This window comes from Acipenser ruthenus, chromosome 19 (assembly GCF_902713425.1).
Source record: "Acipenser ruthenus chromosome 19, fAciRut3.2 maternal haplotype, whole genome shotgun sequence".
Lineage (NCBI taxonomy): Eukaryota > Metazoa > Chordata > Actinopteri > Acipenseriformes > Acipenseridae > Acipenser > Acipenser ruthenus.
The window spans coordinates 29,830,205-29,850,991 of NC_081207.1; the positions used below are offsets into that span (position 1 = coordinate 29,830,205).

General features: G+C 42.4%; 1 protein-coding gene across 2 annotated transcripts in view; it reads right to left on the bottom strand.

Annotated features, from left to right (window-relative positions):
* Positions 1-20,382, bottom strand: part of LOC117424753 (partitioning defective 6 homolog alpha-like) — a 30,854-nt gene extending 10,472 nt beyond the window's left edge. For both annotated transcript variants that reach the window (XR_009307806.1, XM_034041437.3), the window contains exons 1-2: positions 20,103-20,382; positions 16,319-16,541 (exon numbers count right to left, since the gene is read on the bottom strand). Coding sequence is in view for 1 of the 2 variants with exons in the window: in XM_034041437.3 (XP_033897328.1) it covers positions 16,319-16,541; positions 20,103-20,204 (325 nt within the window). In the remaining variant the exon portion in view is untranslated. The remainder of the gene's footprint in view (positions 1-16,318; positions 16,542-20,102) is intronic.
* Positions 20,383-20,787: the final 405 nt, after the last annotated feature.

Here is a 20,787-nt window from a genome sequence, read left to right on the forward strand (position 1 = left end):
GGGGGGGGGGGGGGTGGAATGGGGTCACAGCAGCTCCCTGACCCCTTTTTTAGAGAAGAGTTTCCATTGGCCTGGAGATACCAATCTATAACCTGCCTCCAGCAGCCAATGCATACTCCACTTCCTGTATTTAAAACATTAAGCAACAGGGTTGTCATTGGAAGGGGGTATTGTCAGTGCTGCACTGCAAAACTATGTGTTACAGAGCAGGAAAAAAAAAACATCTAAAAATAAACACTTCCTGCCTGCTTAACATTAGCAACACACCGTTTGTGTGCATGCTGGAATGGGGCGAGCCCTCGGCATACTTAAACAAAACAAAGCAGGAACAATCCAGGACAGGACAGGTGATAAAAAAAAAAAAAAGAAGAAGAGAAATGTTGTAGTTAACGCCTAAGGCAAACAGTGTACAAATAATGGTATGCTTGCTAACGTCATGAAAAGCCACAATCTGATTCAGAATGCACAATGCAGGTTTAAAATTGCACGGAGTGACTTGACATATTCTGGGCTGGTCAGGCCACGGCACTCCGCATCGTTGACCAGAACAAGGGCTCCCTCCCTCCCTCCCTCCCTCCCTCCTCACACACACACACACACACACACACACACACACACACACACACACAAACGTTTACCACGGTCATCTTTCACAGTAATTTAGCAGCTTCCGATGCTATTCCCACACATATAAATGAGCTTGGCTGTAGTTTATCATACTTTACCATGACTGTCAATGCCTTCGCTATACACTTTGATATGCTTTTAGAAGGATAATCCGAGAAATGTATATATCCAGGGCCAAGCAGCTGACAGTATCTGAAATTAATATTTGCACTTTATTTTGAAGAAAGCTAAGTTTGTGAAAGTTATAAATTCTTAAACCACAGACTTTTCATACCAGGCTAAAACATAACTGGGAGAATTAAAAAGGACAAAGTCAAGGTTAACCCTTTAGAGCAGGGGTCTCCAATCCTGGTCCTGGTGTTATAGCTAACTTGAAATCTCCAACTGTTTAATAGCTGAAAACAAGTACAAAAGTCTAATAAAGCAAATGTTTATTTCAATTAAGAGTTTAGTTAAGTAATTGAGAACTCAGTTGGAATGAAAACCAGAAGACACAGGGGTCCATCAGTAGGAAATATCATGTAGGTAGACTGTGGTACTTCTTACATCCACTGGGGGCAGCGTGTTGCAGGACAGGCGGGACAGGTTTACGGATACACTCTGGTGAGACGTTTGATACACAACACGGTGCGCTACAGTAGGTGCAGAACACTTGGACGCTCTATAGATGCAGGACAGCCAGATCAAAAATAATCAGACACACCTGATCATGTTACTTATACACTGTGGCTTATCAAGCTCATAGTGAAACCTGCAATGGGTGAAACTGCTGTGCAATAGGAGTCTTATTTCCGTCCCCTGCATTACTGTAATTGCAGGAAAGAGAACAAGGTTACTGTGCTTCCACACACCAGCCAAACTCCTACAGTAAACACCTAGCATACACATCCAAAGCAGTGTGCACCAGCTGGACAAACTGCACAGCAAATAAAGCAAAGGCAAGTCCAATCTTGCCAGCTTTTGTTGCTGAAGTGACAGGCTACTGGAATGAAATCTGCTCCATTTAATTAGCGAATGACATCTGACAGTGCAAAGTTATCATCGCCTCCCACCCCTTCGAGTGAGCAAGCTGTAAACACACACGCAGGCAGGCAGGCAGATGCCATGGCCTTGTGCCGGGACACTTGATGAATGAGTAACATTACTGCACGCAAGGAAAAACAAGCATTTGCAACATGTGAATGAACTTAGAGACATAAAAGTAATTCCATTTTGATGTGCTCTGATTCAGCCTAATAATTTGACTGCTATTCCCTTTTATTTTTACAATGACACTGACATTTGATAGGCACTGAATAGTAAATGAGCTATAATTTCCCCATACGGTAGAAGTTGACTGCCAGTGTCTGCAGAACAAGCAATCATTTAAATAGAAACAGTAATGATTTACGAGAACAATACTGTAGATCCGGGTTTGATAAAGATGTACAAGTTAAATCATAGGATAAAAGTTGCCTATAATACCGTTGCTTCCTTTTAGCATTGGACTTCTCCAGTTAAGACGTTATCCTCTGGCTCTATAGCAGGTAGCGATTTTCACCAGTGTTGTTGACAAGTGTCTGGACTCTGGCCCTTGTCAAATATTCCTGACTTGATGAAAGAACTTCCATCTCTACTGGCCGATGTTTTTCATTGCAAGCACCAATAGTTGCTAAGCAACTAAAAAATTCTGCAGAAACCTTGTAAGTTACAAAAAAAGAGATAGCCTTTGATTGTTGTGCTAAAGAGAAAATATTTTATTCTTCTAGTGACTAGTGTCTTCAGTGAAAATAGAACAGCATTAATTTTCTGTAAACACGAAATAAAACAGCTAAAAATCTATTCAGCATCTCATCTGGGGTCTATGCATATACACGCAAGGTGAGAAAGCCATGTAAACTGCAGCAACACATCTCAAAGCAACTCCACAGAGCAAAAACAAACAGCACTTATTAGAAATATCTTCAAATATCTTCCCTCATGCTGCTGGCTCTTTTGTTTGACCCCCCATTAATTTTAACAGTCCTGGCGGAAGCCCAGATGGAAACACAGTCTAAAAAACTAGCCCAGTTTGTCAAATCCAACCCCACATGACAACTATTCCAATACTTAGCTCAGACTCTTCTGGAACGCATATGGGCAATTGAGGCCAGTCTCACACCCCAGCAGAGCATCATACAGTAATATCGATCTTGCCTATAGATCTTTGCAGCATTAATTATCTGGGCTCCCACGAAGGGGCTGTGAATTGTTCCTGGCTGCCTGGACCTGCTGTTGAGATCTAAATCATTCTCAAGTTGCCAGGTGAGAAGAAACCAGGGCTCCCTGTACAGCAAGTCCCTCACGATAAATATTGACTAAATATGTATCCACTTGACGCTGTGTGTGTGTGTGTGTGTGTGTGTGTGTGTGAGAGAGAGAGTGAGAGACAGAGAGATCCAGATAACTCCAGGCTCAGATAAGAGAGTGGCGAGCACGCCTCACGATCGCGGAGCTGGTTGGAATTCCCAAGCACGTCGAGCGATTAGGGATTTACCATCCCAAGACTGCCAACAAAAAACTCTGCTGCACCTTTTCAGCAACATCTATTGAACCAACCGAATGGCTCTTCGCAAGAGGCAGGACCTATTGACATGGTTACACGCTAGGTACTTGACGATGCTAAGTGTACTGTATAGCAAATACGCTTCAATCTTTGATTATTCTTTTAGAAGTAGGTGTTGAGAGAATACAACGCAAGCACTGTGTGGGTGAGATCTTCCAGGACTGTTGTGAACAAGACGCTCAAGCTCAGTTGGTTAAATGCTATTAAAATAGAGTAAATGCATCACTTCAGGTTGTTAGGGGTTGTCCTGTGTGTTGCTGCTCACACAGTAAAGAGCAGTGGAGATGATTAGGCACCATAGCAATCAATTGCTGTCGCATTTAAAACCTGCTCATAGCAGCCACACAATGAAGCCTCTCAAAGCTGTCTTTGAATACAGCCTGTGTGGTAAGTGTCGCCTTTCATACCAGCCCTTATTTACAGGATTTTTATGTCTGTACAGGGATATCACAGCTGGCATAACCTTGTTTCAATAGACCCCGTGTTACAGGCATTATCTGATGTTCTTTCTTTTAAAAAGCAGATAAAATATTATGGGACAAATTCCTCTGCAGCAAATGTGAATCTCGAAAAGCATACAGAGAGGCACCTGTTGCATGTGTTCTACCCAGCCGAAACGTTGATCATTGACAGCTGGTATTAAATACAGGTTTGACTGCAGGTGTGCAGAGTACCTTTTTATTTTATAACTGCATATCGCTTGAAGAGGGACAGTGTGTGCATTATACAATGGGGGTGGGGTATCAGTGGAATGAATTACGGAGAAGCTTATTATATACAGGCTTGAGTGATACACATGGTAGTGGCCACGCAGGGGTGGCCAAAGTTGGTCCTTCCACTCCTGGTCTTTGTTCCAAACCCTGTTCTAAATTAATGTAACTGAACCAATTAACCCTCTATCCAGTCCCTGAAGCAGTAAATTCTCTCATGTCACCTGTTAAACCTGGAGTGGAATGGCCCTCCAGGATTGGAATTGGACAGCCCTGACCTACAGCAGCCCTTTCATCCAGTATGTTAATCTACTGCAAGAGGGTGATGATAGGGAGGGGGTGTGGCAATCTGATCTCCAACCTAATAATAATAATAATAATAATAATAATAATAATAATAATAATAATAATAATAATAATAATAATAATAAGAAGAAGAAGAAGAATAATAAGAATAATAATAAGTTTAATTGCAGTCACACAAATACAGTGGTGCAGTTCACTAAAACCGTCACAAAACTTCTCACAAACCAGGCATGTCCAGGAGGTCACTGCCGCAAGGACTGTCAATCATTTAAGCGTTGGCTCAAGGGCGCCTCATACCTGGCCACATGTCTGATGTTCTCCGATTAGAGCAGAACCGACGAACGCAGATACAGTTACAGAATTAGGTGCAAACCTGGTTCCTTTTACTTCTGATATAAATGTGAATAAGCATGGCAAAATCATGGTACACGATACTGTATATAGCATCACAATCCTCCAATGGTACTAGATGTTCCAGGCAGAGAAATAAAACTAATTTATAACAAGACACTGGAATCTTTTATCTACCAAACACCGTAAGATGAACCAGTATTTATGTGGTTTTTTTTCAGATCAGATTTGACAGATACACAAGTAAATGGGGCTTGCCCGGGAGTTATCGACTAGGCTGTTTATGATGGTTTATCTTTTTGTTTTCAATTACTAATCCCATTATGCCTTTATTCCAAGGCTCTGTGCTCCGATCTGTGACAGGCAGTGTAAAGACACAGCTGTGTCCTCCAAAGGTAGTTTTCTATTACAGTCCCATGACGAAAGCCAGCAAAGCAGCCAGCCTCATTACACCCCGTTCAGTGCTGTAACAGTATCTCTGAAGCAGACACCATCCTTATTACCATGCGGCCCTGTTAGTAACCATTATCTGGGCTGATCAAGGGGCACAACGCTCTCCGGCAATCCTTCCTCATTACTGAGCTGTCTAATCTAACAGTCTCTCTGATACGAAGGTGCCTTTCACTCCAACTGCATTAGCAGGCTGTTCTGAAACTCTCTCGCATCAGTAGGGTATTCTACACACAGCCTTCAGAGAAGAGCCGGGCATGAAAGAACATGGAATGAATGGCTTGATTTCAGATGCTCTAAAAATCGAAATAAGTCAGGTACCAACAAACTACCTCTAGACAGAAAGAGACAGATTTGTGAATGAAGGTAGGTCTTTACACAAATGTGCAACCATTTTCTCATTTATTCTGCTGTTACAGAACATCTTGATATGAACATGCAGTACCAGAGTTATCCTAACTAACACATTCTATGCTTCACAGAGCGCTGAATGAGCGCAGGCACCCTGATCCTGCACACGTGGTACTGTCTTTAAAGTACTTTATCCATTATATGAACCTCCCCCACCCAACCCACGCACAAGTGAATTATCTGTCTATTTCAGACCAGGTCTGCTCTGAATTGTGAACAGTCGACTGCTCCAGTAAACGCGGATGAGAATGATAAGAAAAAAGTGTCACTTCTGACGCATAAAAATGAATCACCGAGTTTTACAGAAATACCCTGGAGAGATTAAACTGCATTAACATAATTCCTAATTGAGCCCCATAATATGTTACGGCTCAATTGAGATCACGTCCACTGAATTAAACCTTCATCTCCTTTTAAAAATCTGCTGGTTTGCTGCATTTTATTTCAATTTCATTTAATAAATGTACTTATTTAATGATTTCCATCCTTGATACGGTATACGGCATACAGCGCCTGCTTGATTAGCAGCAGCTGGTCCCAGTGTTTGTTGTTGGAAGACCTGCCCTGTTGTGGTAAAGGGATTAGACCAGCATAGCATAGCCTGGCACACACATTCCTTCAGATCAGAGTACAGGGCAGCTGGCAAGAGCCTTAACATAGACACTGCTTCTCCTAAACTAATCCTGCCCACACAAAGCCCCCTTTGAGAAGCATACCATCCCAGGGCACAGAGGGGGACAAGAGCAGATGAGGGTGAGCCCTGTCCCAAGCTTATTTAATTGTGCCCCTGATTTAAAGAGACTGGTGAATGTTTTTGTCAAACTGCTTAAATGACAAAGTCCCCCAGTGTATCTGATCATCTGAACTTGGTTTTTACAAACACCTCTGTTATCGTAACAGCCCCCTGCTAACCTGTCCTGCTAGTGAATCTCTCTTCTGCCCCATTGTCACAGAAAACGCGCCAACCGGCCCGCAAAATAATCTCTGATTTGAATACTCCTGTCTAGCACTGGATTTTACTTATTTAAACCAGACGTACTGAAATTATTTTTTATTTAACCTTGAAATTATTTTTGAAATGGTCTTTTATACAGTGATACATGCGTTATGTAAAATCTTGTGCTGAATATGTCTTAGCAACCAAATTCTGAAATAAGACCTTTGCATTCAGATAAACTTCTTGGAACACTCTACAGGGCGCCCTGCTCTCAGTGCTTGCATGTCCGATCAGCAGCACCTCAGTTCAGGTGCCATGCCTAATAAGGAGAGCCCTCCACCTTGAACAATGCGAGAGCGCTACACAAAGTGTGTGCTGAATTCCTGCACTCGTTTCTGAAGGACTCAAAGCTTCTATTAAAAATACCTTAGGGAGATATGCAACAGAAGCTGCTCATAATAAATCAAACACCACCCCTCCCCTTTCTTTAAGATACACCAGCACATATTTGTCATTCTCTCCATAACACGCTCCGTCAATGCAGATAAGTAATCTGAAAAATGTACTGTGTTGTGTTAGAGGCTTTGTTCTTTTCAGTGGGAGCTGTTCCTGTTCCTGCTCACAGGAGTTTGGCACTCGTATAGTTATTTGACGTCATGTCTAACTAAAGGGCAACCTGGGATGGGTTATCTTAACCCAAAGTATTCTTCTGCATTTTCTGTTTCAGTCATCCAACTTTTACAAAGTCATCATCTTAAAAGCACCAACGTGGCTTCAATAGAACTCTCAGAATCATGTCTAAACTATATCAGGTACACCAGAGTGTAAAAATCAACCTGTCCACCTTTGAATGGAAGAAAGACCACATGCTCTGCTTTTACTTTATTTTCTTGTCTTATTATTATTAGTTTATTTAGCAGACGCCTTTATCCAAGGCGACTTACAGAGATTAGGGTGTGTGAACTATGCATCAGCTGCAGAGTCACTTACAATTATGTCTCACCCGAAAGACGGAGCACAAGGAGGTTAAGTGACTTGCTCAGGGTCACGCAATGAGTCAGTGGCTGAGGTGGGATTTGAACCGGGGACCTCCTGGTTACAAGCCCATTTCTTTAACCACTGGACCACACAGCCTCCTTATCCCCCTATTTTACCTCTCATATTGTAAATATGTATTTTATAGAACTGCCTGCATGCTCTCTAGATGCCTCTCTTTGTAGTAGTTATAGATACTTTGTATGAGCAGCAGTGTGGAGTACTGGTTAGTGCTCTGGACTCTTGACCGGAGGGTTGTGGGTTCAATCCCCAGTGGGGGACACTGCTGCTGTACCCTTGAGCAAGGTACTTTACCCAGATTGCTCCAGTAAAACCCAACTGTATAAATGGGTAATTGTATGTAAAAAAATAATGTGATATCTTGTAACAATTGTAAGTCGCCCTGGATAAGGGCGTCTGCTAAGAAATAAATAATAATAATAATAATAATAATAATAATAATAATAATAATGAGATCTACATGTGCTGGACGTGGCAGACACAAAGTACAAATAGAAATAAATACATAAATAAAACAAAGAGCTCATTCTTCACATAGCTCTTCTATTGTAGGATTCAGAGATAAAGTACATCTTAGTCTTTCTCAGGACTGTTTTAGCTGCTCTTGTTTTTGCCTGTGCAGATAACAGTGTTCTTGACTATAAACACGCCTCTACACAGTATCTCGCTATGTATCTCTGTTGAGCCCACTGGCCCTGCGCCAAGCCCTCTCCCACCACATCAACTGTGCACGTCGCTGCTAATTAAAGCAAACACGTTTGCACAGAGCAGGCTGCAGTGCTGAGCCTGGCTGCAAGCTCTGAAGATTCACACAGCCAGAGAGCCATCCCTGACCTGGAAACAGAGCATCACACTGACCTGAACCCATGAGCACCCTGCTCTGTACCGCTGCAACAGCATCACAGAGCCCACTCAGTCACACAGCATAGCCAGAGAGCCCGGATCAGCACCCTACTGCACCCTGCTCTGTACCGCTGCAACAGCATCACAGAGCCCACTCAGTCACACAGCATAGCCAGAGAGCCCGGATCAGCACCCTACTGCACCCTGCTCTGTACCGCTGCAACAGCATCACAGAGCCCACTCAGTCACACAGCATAGCCAGAGAGCCTGGATCAGCACCCTACTGCACCCTGCTCTGTACCGCTGCAACAGCATCACAGAGCCCACTCAGTCACACAGCATAGCCAGAGAGCCTGGATCAGCACCCTACTGCACCCTGCTCTGTACCGCTGCAACAGCATCACAGAGCCCACTCAGTCACACAGCATAGCCAGAGAGCCTGGATCAGCACCCTACTGCACCCTGCTCTGTACCGCTGCAACAGCATCACAGAGCCCACTCAGTCACACAGCATAGCCAGAGAGCCTGGATCAGCACCCTACTGCACCCTGCTCTGTACCGCTGCAACAGCATCACAGAGCCCACTCAGTCACACAGCATAGCCAGAGAGCCCGGATCAGCACCCTGCTGCACCTGTACCGCTGCAACAGCATCACAGAGCCCACTCAGTCACACAGAACAGGTACAGTTTAGAATGAAACAAGTTCATTTCAACAATGTGTTCGTGGAGAGACACAGAGAAACACTCCTTATCTATATAAAGTAGAACTCCCTTCATCCAAACTACTTATCCAGGTCCCCCAACCTTTTTCATTTGGTGGTCATCATGCTACTCCAATAGGAGTGCCCATGGGGTAGGAGTTTTGGCTGCGATACTGTATGTATCAAACACGTATACTGTCTCAGCCCCTCTCTCAGCATTCCAGATTCAAGTTCCAGATCATCTGTTTGTGCTGTCTCTATGGCAACAGACTGTGGAATGTGGTCTGATCTGCAGCCACACAGATATCCTGGCATGTATGTGCGTCTCATTGGCTTGTGTTGCTAAGCCGGTTGCTAAGGACCCAGTTGTTGCAGGTGTAATGGATGGTTGGTGGTGTTCCGAGTTCTCCTCTGGATACCAGTGGAATCTGGATATTTAATTGAATGAGTTAATCCGGGGGAAATCATTTTAAGTAAATAAATCCAAGCAGCTCCAAAAGTGTTGGCATCAGAATGCAGGCTAAGTACGGTACTTGACGTGGTTTGATTGAAGCAGCTGTTTCTTTTGTTTTTTTTAACAGATTCATTTTTATGTACAGGGGATTAAGAGACTGAGATGTAACACATCTCTTTCTGTAGGCAGATAGCAGCTTTGATGAAGAGTAGCTAAATATTCCAGTTTTGTATTACAAGGTAAAGAGATCAAACTGAAAACTGGTACACCTTCTACAAATCCGTGGGAGTGTGAAGGATTTATAAAACCATTCCATGTACAATCTGCACAGGACAGATTCCTTGCTGCAGAAGCTCCAAAGCTTTGCATGCTACTGGCCGTGGTCTTTGCTAGGCTTGATTGAATTATGTAGTGTATGCTGCTGTTGACCTCCTGCGATACTGATGTCTGCTGCACGAAAATCCAATTAGAAGAACAGAAGTAAAGAGGTGAAGAAAAAGCCTGTCCGCTGAATTATTTCACTGCATTTTTATCAGGACAGGTGAATACTCATACTGGAGAGAACTGTGTAAAAAAAAAAAAACACACATTCATGTTTATAATCCTTCCCTCCAAGTTCTTAAAAGTCCCTTTGAAGTTGCTGTAGAGCAGGAGAGAACACAGACAGACACACACACACACACACACACAGACAGACGAACCCAGCTCTCTCTTTCTCTTAACTCTCTTGCCAGAGACACACAGGTAGTCAGTAACAGCAGGAAAGCCTTGGAGACGCTCATTGTGTGTCTGCTGAGAATAATGGGTTTTGTTCAGCTTGATACAGGAGTTTCCAATTGAATCTGTGACGACGTTATGATACAATAAATGACCGCTGTGGAGAGAACACAGCGGTCATTTATTGCAGGAGGGGCCCCTCACACAAGCACCTGCAATAAATGACCGCTGTGTTCTCTCCAGATAAAACCCAGGCAATTGAATTAGCCCAGCCGTAAGTGCAGTCAATAACGAGACCCTCTGGAGTGTTTCTCAAGTGCCACTAAATCCACGTTTAAAGATATTTGTACAAGGGAACACTCTGAGCCAGCATGCATTCCTGCACACAGGAGCTGTCCCTTTGCTTCGATGGTCATTAATAAGTGCCATGGTTTAATAACATCAGACCTGGGATCAAATACAATTACAATTACAGCAGCATTGATTGCTGAAATTATAATTAAAATGATGTTCAATTACAATTATACTGCAGTAATTATAATTATACAAAAAAAAAACTCCACAAATTAAACATGTGTACTCTGTCTAGTCTAAATAACCCAGCAATATAAAATCACAGGTACAAATACAGAAACTTTTTTTTTTTTTACAAACAAAATGGGAGCACTAAAAGTGGTTGAAAATATGGGAATAACGTTCGCTTCGCGAAAAACACAGCATGGAACTGCGAATGGATTCAGCTGGGAAAGGTGTGGACTTGAACTGTAACTGATCAATCACATGGTATAATTACAATTACAGGCGTGTGTCCAGGTCTGATTAAAGTATTGTTTTAAAGACACACTCTTTGAGCTGACCTTTTAAGTGACGTTGGTTCTGCGGGGTTTTTCAAAGCCATGCAGTTACATGTTTTATAATGCTGTGTGTCTATAGCCTGTTGGCCATAATAAAATGCATTTACAGTAAACAGACTATCCCTTGTTACCAAGCTGGACACAGTATAGTCTTCATACAGTAGAACACTGCTGAGCAAACAGGAACTTCCTAATCGTTCTATTTGGTGATCACAGGTACAGTGTATACACACTGATAAGAGGCTAATAGAGCAGACGCATCATCTTTCTAGGGGCAATTCTGAATAAAGGGTGGAGGGGGCAGGAAGTCTGGCTAGTCTAACCCTTGCCCCAACATTCCTTATCTTGGCCTGCAATAATTAATAAATCATCTCTCAGCTGGTCACTGCGAACCATTTACTCTCGCATGCCTGTTCTTGTAGAGTCAGGGCTCAGCTGAGCTCATGCAGGATGAATTAGTGCTTGTGCAAGGTGCCAGATTGCAGGCTGGGGAGATTTAGATTACACTCGCTCGGTTTTAGATTACTTTTTAGAACAAACCGGTTTGAGGCGACACTGAACATGACCTACCTTTCCGCAATTCCTTTTTTGCACTCAAAGCGAGTTTCTTTTGGATATTTTTGTTACTACAGACAGCCTGGGAAGATGCTGATTTTGCTGAGAAATGATTCAGCGTGATGGGAGACAACCAAAAGCACACATTCTACATGTCAGCAAATCTATGTAAAAGAGGCTCAAGGTACTGTAGCATCCTGAAAAAACAAAAAGTGAATTAACAGTGAAGCATCCGCACTGCCAAGCTTGTTCTTCTGTTCTGTCTACAATAAAAATGAATTCAGTGTAAATGCAGGACGAGACTTAACAGTAGACCAGTCCTGCTAAAATATCTTTCACAGGCAGCGACCTTGTTGCTAGCTATTGCTCCAAGTAAAACATATCTTACACTGAGTTATAAAAACGTCAAGCCTCGATAAAGCAGAGATAAAAATCAAGCTTCCCCAACATTGGTCATTAAGCCTCTGCTCTCCTGGTGTGATGAACAACAGCAATCATTAAATCTAAAGGCTGCTAGACTAGAGTAAATAAACAGAAGGGGTACAATACAGTACAGGAACAGACAGTGCAGTCCACACTCCCATCTCAAATTAAAACACAGTCACAGAGCACCCCTTTGGAGGATGCTCGAATGCTAAAAGTGTTATTAATCATTTTAAAGGACAATGACGGGGGGGGGGGGGGGGGGGGAGCCTGCACGGGTCATCTGTGCTTCTCTCTAGTAAATCACCAGGGGACCCAGCGTTGACCAACACTTGTGGGTTTAACTCTTGCTGCGCCAAAAGCAGGCTGATGGAAACGCTAATTATGCCTGCCTGCCTGGACAGCTGGCTGATACTCCTAATTGAGGGCCAATTAAAAAGGGATTTGTGATTTGCAGTGCTCATGAGCAGTAAGAGGCAGGCGGATTCTGCATAACCTGCCTCCCTCGGGAGCCGGCGGCGATGGCTGCTGAGAGGCGCAGTGATTATGAAAGCCAGCGGGAGCCCTGGCGCTCGCAGTGGAGGATCAATGCGTTTACTCCTCTCCTCAGGACAGGTGGGTGCAGTCAGAGAATAGTGCATCTACATTATCAGGATTTCTGCACTGCAATTACACCTGCCAATAATAAATCACTGCACTCTCTCTCTTATCTCCCTGCCAAGACAATCAGACAATCTGAGTCAGTCTTCCCCATAGCAACATTGTGAGTTACCCTAAAAACCTGCTTGTGTTAAATGTGAATAGCATAGCGTTCATATACACACACAACCTAAAATGCAAAACTCGAACACTAACTGGAAGAAACTAGCTGTGTGACCGGTTCTATCTAGGGAGTGCATTTAACCAGGACATGAAAGGAACAGACACTCAATGGCTTAGCCATGCTAGCAGCTCCGATAACCCACTGTTGTGCACAGCAGGTTACCCCACATATCTTCCCCATGTTATGTGTACTGTAGATATTGTACAGCATGTGTAATGCCTGCTTCACATCCCTATAACCCATTCAGCCCATCAGACCACATGCTGCTTTGTTATGTAATAAAATAGAGGCATTCTTATCTAATCATATGGAACCTTTGCCCTTTTTTATGCCTTAGCAATTGCTGACAACCGCAGGCTCACGTCTTGGCAAAAGATATGTGAAAAAACAAAAAAAAAAAAGTTCCTACTGAAAATTCCACCCGACCTGCTTTTTACAATTATTTCTTGCACTTTCCTGACTTCTTTCCTTGCACATTAAAGTGTGCTGCCCTGCTATCCCACCCTTACTGTACTCTATGCATCTCCTCTCTGTCCCCTTTGCTCCTGTGCTATAGAGAGGATTCCTGAGTTGATGCTCTTCTGCAAACAGAGTGTTCCTTTCAATTGGAATTCTGTCATCAGCCTGTGTGAAAGTGTTCCCCCTCCACTGTCGCAGTGTGCAGACAGATTCCGTAATCCAACTCCGACTCCTGTAATCCAATAACTGTCAGCAACATGCATTAGCACGTCCCTGCTGGGCCAGGGTAACTGTGCTAATAGCACTCAGCCTCTACAGCACAGCACAGCACCCTGTACTGTACTGTACACACGCATGGAGAGCTGGGGCTGCACGTTCAATAAGTCCTCTCCAGTATGAACCCTTCACCTCCATATCAACAAGCAGGGAGGCAAGCCATAGTGCCAGCTGTACGCTGCATACAGTACAAATCAACTCGCCAGATTTTTTTTCCCTCAGTTTTATATACAACTACTTAAGCTTAAAACTAGCAGCTTATATATTTAAAAAAATAATAATAATAATTCCTGCAGAAAATGCTGTTCTCCAGTGAGCTGGTGCAGGGGGCTGTAATCTCGCTGAGCAGAGCTGCGCTGAAGAGAATTTGGCTCAGGAGATAAGAGCTTGCCGGAAATGTTGATTTTTCTGAAACAGATTTTAATAATAAGGCCTAAGAGCGAAGCGAACGTCTTTACACCCCCAGTGCTGTGGCAAAACAGAGCGGAGAGAGGGGGGCTAATCAGCTTCCAGGTTCTCTCTAATACAACAATGAAAAAAATAAGATAACGGAAAATGTTTTTATTGTAGAATGGGGATCTTTAAAAAAAAGAAAATATGTTCAGTTAAAGTTCAACTACATTCTATAATTTTGCAAACAACATTCACACTATTTGTAAAAAAATGTATTTAATTTAATAAAATCACAGCATTTATAATTACAGCACTATAGTCGAGGTATGTGTACCAGTTCTTCTGTAGAATATTATTTTTTCTGCTGGCAGGGCTGTCCTGTGTAAAGGTTTTCACAATTGCACTGCAGTTAACGGGAACTGGCCTCAGTGGGATGAGCTTGCATTCTTATAGCAATAGCCAGTGTAAACACAGCCCTGTAACTCGAGAGACAATGAAGCACTCCTCCTGCTCTAATTAGCCATTCAGTCCTAACCATGGACCGTTGGGTCCCAGGGGGGACGCGACAGTGCCAATGAAATCCCCTTATCAGACGACCCCCCTGAGTGAAACATCAATGTTCTTAAATATATCCATTAGGTCTCAGGCCAATCCCCTCCCCTTTTAATAACATCCAGCTTTAATTAATTTTGTCGTGAGGCGGCCCAGTTCATCGAAGGGCATTTTACACTGTGCTTAACCATGAAAGTCACGTAGCATTCGAGAAGCTAGCGGCCTCCCTACTGAGAATACCCTAGAAGAACCTTAATGAGTTCATTGACACACGCTTTCTACTCCAAGTCTCTCAATGAACACACGGAGAGAGACTTGTTCAGTTTCTTTCAGTGTTTCTAAATCAACCCTCTTCTCTCCAACCGACCACACCGTTGAAAGCTTCATGGGTAGTTTTGATCCATTCCTAGTTTTACTATGAGCTTAATAAGACACACTGTGGCTAATCAAGCTCGTAAGAAAACCTGGAATGGGTCAAACTGCTATGCAATAGGAGTCTTATTGCCAACCCTGTACTACTGTGTATATCAGGTGAAGGTAAGTGGCACACAGAACTCGAATGCTGCAATGCACCCAGGACTGTACTGCTCCTGTGTAGGAGAATGCAAGCCAACTTCTTAGAGGCGTGTAATGCGTATGTTTTTGATACATGAGACAGCGGTAGCCTGGGGCTAGTATCTCAGTATCTTACATGCAGTCTGCCTCAGTGTGAGGAGGGTACCAACGGAAAACAAGGGGAGCTTTTCAAGTCTAAAATTGGACCAAAGAGAGACATCCGTTTAAAAGGCTGTCAAGATACAAATAAACAGCTTCCCATTTAAAGGGCTTTGAGAATCAATCAACCGCAGTGTTGGTTTCACTGCACTCCTGTTAATAATAACAGAAAAATCGCACTAAAATCTCTGTCTCGTTGGTTTTAAAGAACGTGGTGGTTTCCTATTAATGTTGCGACACTAATGTAGTACTGAGAGCTAAGTGTCTGCCTGGAAGAAGGGCTGTGAGGTTGGTGCAGGGCCAGGATCTGGCCTGATCCATCTCCCCTTAGCACCACACCACTCTGTTATCTAACAGTGCATTCCTGAGAGCCGGCCCGGGTGCTGTAACATGCCTACCTACCAGGGAAACAAGAGAGACAGGCACGGGCACGAGGGGGGGGCACGCTAACTCAAGGGATCCATGCATCGCTTTTACTGGATTGCTTAAATCAGCACCCTAGCCTGCCTAGCAGTTTGATGCACTCTAGTTTTCACAGTGGGCTTTAATTCCAACCCATGCATAGGTCATGAGCTCATACAAAACTGTATTGGCCATGTAATGCAAGTCTTATTTCTATTCAAAGAAATGGACCCTTACGTTACATGTAAAAGCAAATAGAGTATAATGTTACAGAACTAACTTGCAAGAACTAATGTGTAATAAGGACCTGCAATACAAAACTGTGCAAACCAGCTCTGCTCAAAGTGGAGGGCTTCAGTAACTCCCCTTAGTGGAGTGTATGCAAGATAAACATCCAAGTGGATCAAATCCAAGTTCACCTTATTTGCTGCTGCAATAGTTTCCAGTATGCACACAGAGCCACAATGACCCACGTTATCAAACAGAAAATATCCTAAAAATTGGACACTTTGTGCTTTCTCATCATATCAGAAATCTGTGAAATTACCCCACCTTTTAACCTTGCTCCTCTGAAGGTATCAATGCATAGCATCTCAAGAACATGCACATTTCTAAATGCACGATATGCAATACAGCCTCCTGTGTAAAGCCAGTGCAATCCCAACACGCAGGATTCCTAGCTCTCCTCTGGAAGCACAGCCAGCGCTGCCTGTCCTTACCTCTCTTCTGGATGATGATCCTGAGCAGCGGGTTGGCAGAGGACAGGGCCTTGTGGTAGTTGTCGTCGTTGTTGATTGGTAGTAAATCCCCATGGATGTCTGTATATCCCATCAGCAAGTCCACGCTGGGAATCTGATGGACCGACTGAATCAGCCGGTAGAATTCCTGGAAGCCTCCCGCGCTGGAACGCTTCAGGGCAAACCTTCGGAACTCCGCGTCAAACTAAAACGGGGAAGGGGGCGACAACATAAACAATTCACACACGAGTCCTGATTCAATAAAGAAGAAAAGCTTGGTGCAAATGGAACAGGAAAGAACACGGGAAAGAGTGGATTTATTATGATGCATTAGCCCTTTTTAGACACAAGTAAGCAACCTTGACTACAGTACTTTCTACAGATCTTTTACTACAACGGTAGCCCAGATTCAAGCCAGAAATAAAATGCAATGGTTTAAAAACCCTTTCCAGCCTCCAAGTCATTTTCCAAGCTTTCTTTTCATTTCAGGTGAAGCCCCTGTCATTCTAAATGGAAGTACTTGTTTCCCCTTCCCAGTGATTTCACGTTCAAGAACCCCACATGTTCTCCAATGTGACACACACCACAAGCGCAAGACTCATGCCTGCAACACAGGAAGTGAACTACTATATAATGCTGTGGTCGGCTGGAGTCACAGCGAAAACAGTCTGCAAAGCAAAAAAGGTCTACGGCAACACAATAAAGGGCTTATAGTGTGAATGTGGGTCTGCTAACAGGGTTTTCAAGCCTTGGTTTTTACAGCACACTTACAGCAGTGTCCCTGCAGTCTTTTGAGGGCTGGCCTAGATTTTAGAGACAGGGGATTTTCATTAGAGCAAACGGCTTCTGTTTACGAAGTATGACAAGTTTAAGACCAGTTCAGTGGACTGAAAAGAAACAAGCTCATTAAATATGTAGTCCGAAAAGCTTCTTTTAAAAGCAGGCTCTGCTGTAATGAAAACCACAGTTGCTCGGAGTGATGTTGCTTTTAGAAACATTTGCTCATGTCCTGATGCAGCCTGTCTGATGCAGGTGAGTGTGGGTGGGTGGCAGCTCTGACTTGGCTGAGCTGGGAAGTCTATAGAACTGGAGCAGTGAGGACTATACTGGGGTCTTCCTTCTCTGCCAGTGACCCTGCACCTGGTCACGTGATCTCTCTGGGAATTTCCCCACTGCATCTCAAAGCTTGTATACTGTAGCTAAAAAAGGTTTTTTAAAGTCCATTTTGATAACAGAGGCATTAACCTACAGGATACCAGTACAATTCTCACTTTCCTGCTCTGCTCATATGAGGACTTCACTGTTTCCAGTGCTGGCGGTCAAGCGCCTTTTGCATGCACCAAACACTGAGCCTCTTTGGAGCAATGACTGTGACAATCATGGAACTTATTCACAAATCTTTAACACCAGTTTATAATTGATATCTGTGGAACTGTCCATAAAAAAAACATTCTTTAAAATCAATTGAGTCAAAGCTTTGTGAATAGGGCGCATTGTGTTCTGTTTAACCAGGAATGAGCAATTCAGATGCAAGTTATTTTAGGAGGGGGAGTTTCAAATATGAATTCAAATGACTGGTACTATAGCCATCGCGATCACTCGTTATCACCACCGCTACTACAAAGCATGAAGAATCACGCGTTGACTGTCTAAATTTAACGCAGTGTCAGTTGGCTGATGATTTTTCACGCTAGAGCAGGTTTAAATGAGAACATAATATAATAAAGTGATATAATGAACCTGAGCAACGCGCTTCCTCGTCCCTGTGGAAGTGACAGGCGTTGGCTTGAGGGCATCCCTTTCCAGACGATTTTTTTTGTTTCTTTTTTTAATTAATTTTTGATATCAGCTTACTTTTCGAATCATTTTATTATTATTAAAAAACCTATTTATAATAATAATAATAATAATAATAATAATAATAATAATAATAATAATAATAATAATAATAATATAGAAATGTTTGTCAAAGGTGTATTTTAGTATTTTGGAATAATAATAATAATAATAATAATAATAATATGCTATTAGCTGCTGTATTGCTGCTACTATTTCATGTATTATGCATTTTTTACTGTATTTAATGTATTATGCATTGTTTTTTACTTCATGTATGATGCATTTCTCTGTATTTAAAGTATTATGGATTTTCTTGTTGTTACTGCATCTTGTAAAGCGCTTTGTGATGGTGGTCCGCTATGAAAGGCGCTATATAAAATAAAGATTGATTGATTGATTGATAATAATAATAATAAATCTACAAATTCGGTTTCAAATTGTGTCATTCTATTAATATACAAATAGCATACTGCTCAAATCTGAAAAGAAACAGGACCATCTTTTCAACGTTTGACTGCATGGGCTGCTAAACTAAAGATCTATGTTCTGTTGCCTTTTTTCAGGTGTATCAGAAAAGCTGGACAGGCCGGTGTAACTGAATTGCACGATTATTTTTTCCCCTCCAGACAAACTCTAGTGTTGAGGTGTAAAGTGCTCTGCCGGGGTGTAAATTGCTTGGATATTTTCAGAGAAGTGAGGATTGTTTACAATTGGGGCAGCAGTGTGGAGTAGTGGTTAGGGCTCTGGACTCTTGACCGGAGGGTCGTGGGTTCATATCCCGGTGGGGACACTATTATTAATATTATTATTTATTTCTTAGCAGACGCCCTTATCCAGGGCGACTTACAATTGTAAGCAAACTGTATAAATGGGTAATTGTATGTAAAAATAATGTGATATCTTGTTACAATTGTAAGTCGCCCTGGATAAGGGCGTCAGCTAAGAAATAAATAATAATAATAATAATCGAGACTGAGCTCTGATTAATTCTCCTGAAGGCGTAATTAATAAAATAACAGGGGTGTTCAAACTTATTTAAAAATACCGACATTTCATAGGGAAACCCACATGCCCACAAGACTGTTTTAATTCTAAGACAAGAATGAAATGTTCCTTTTATTTCGCAATGCTGTATAACCCATCTCATGAACGAAACGCGGCTGCCTACACTGCTATTGCCAACCCATAACACAGAGCTGCGAGCCATTTCTAAGTATAGTGAGTGGTCATCGATTTCTTAAAAGCAGACGATTTCTCTATCTAACCTTCAACTAAAGTAACTACAGCCACATCTACCGATTAGTTTATTAGAAGAACCCTAAAGAAAAAAAGTTGCAAAGTGCACAGTAATGTACAGTTTACAGGTCAAAACTGTTCTATAAATTTTATATACATTTTAAAAAGAATCATAATACTGTAATAACTTTTTATATGAGCCAATCTGAAATTGCTCTCCTTAAATGTCACGGGTAATTCATTTTATACAGACCTAATTAAACGCACAGCGCTTTAGAAATGCCACTGTAAAATAATATTTAACACCGCGCTTCGGGTACCAATGTGCAATGCATAACATTAAAACAACGAAACGCTGTCGTCAGACACTTCGTGTGGACTTTAAATATATACAGAAAATATGCACAGAAAAATGCAAAGCACGTCAGGTGATAAAACAAACCAGACGCCCGACTGACACCTGCGACGAGTAAGCGCTGGCACACACGCATAATAGATATTTCATACAAGATGCATGCTCACATAACTGAAACAGCATAGCCGTCTGTATTTAATGTTATTTACATTGTTCATGTATTAATGTCGAAAGGTTGACTGCTGTCTAGACGATGCTACGTGTATGGTCACACTACACATTCTATACATGACATACCATCACACCTAATTAAAAACGGGAAGAATAATAACTTACTTTGCTTTTGACCTCGATAATGCTGTTTGCATTTCTCGAAGGGGTTCTGTGATGCCTTGACATTTTGGGCTGGTGTCGAACAGTCTCCGCGTTGTGGACCATTCAAAGCTTGCGGTGATACAGCCCTCAGTAATAATATTAATATGCCGCCTCGGTCCCACACACACACACGCACTTGCTGCACTGGTCACTGCTAGTTTTGGAGATACACCTCGTCTGTGTAATAATATCCCCGCAAGAGGCAGGGCTGCTTTAATCCAACAACACTGACGTCACCAGAACACACCGCCAGAGGGGGGCGGGGTTGGAACCTGCGTGTCGTCATGTTGAATGTTACGACGACGTTACACGGGCAAACAGGCATGTGACACGTGCTTGCGTTCTTAAAGGTGCAGAGCAGCAAAGAGACTAAATTGGACAGACAGACCGGCCGGCACGCACACACACTGTGTAAACACTGTTGTCAGTGATATATATATATATATATATATATATATATATATATATATATATATATATATATATATATATATTACAAAAAAATAATTGAAATTAAAAATATAGGTAATGTTCATTCACTACAGTATATTTAAATGTGTCAGTAGAATGTATTACTATTGGACAGTAGCTTCTGCATTTTCATGGGGAACAAGGAACCAAAAACCAGATCCTTTACTGGCACGCG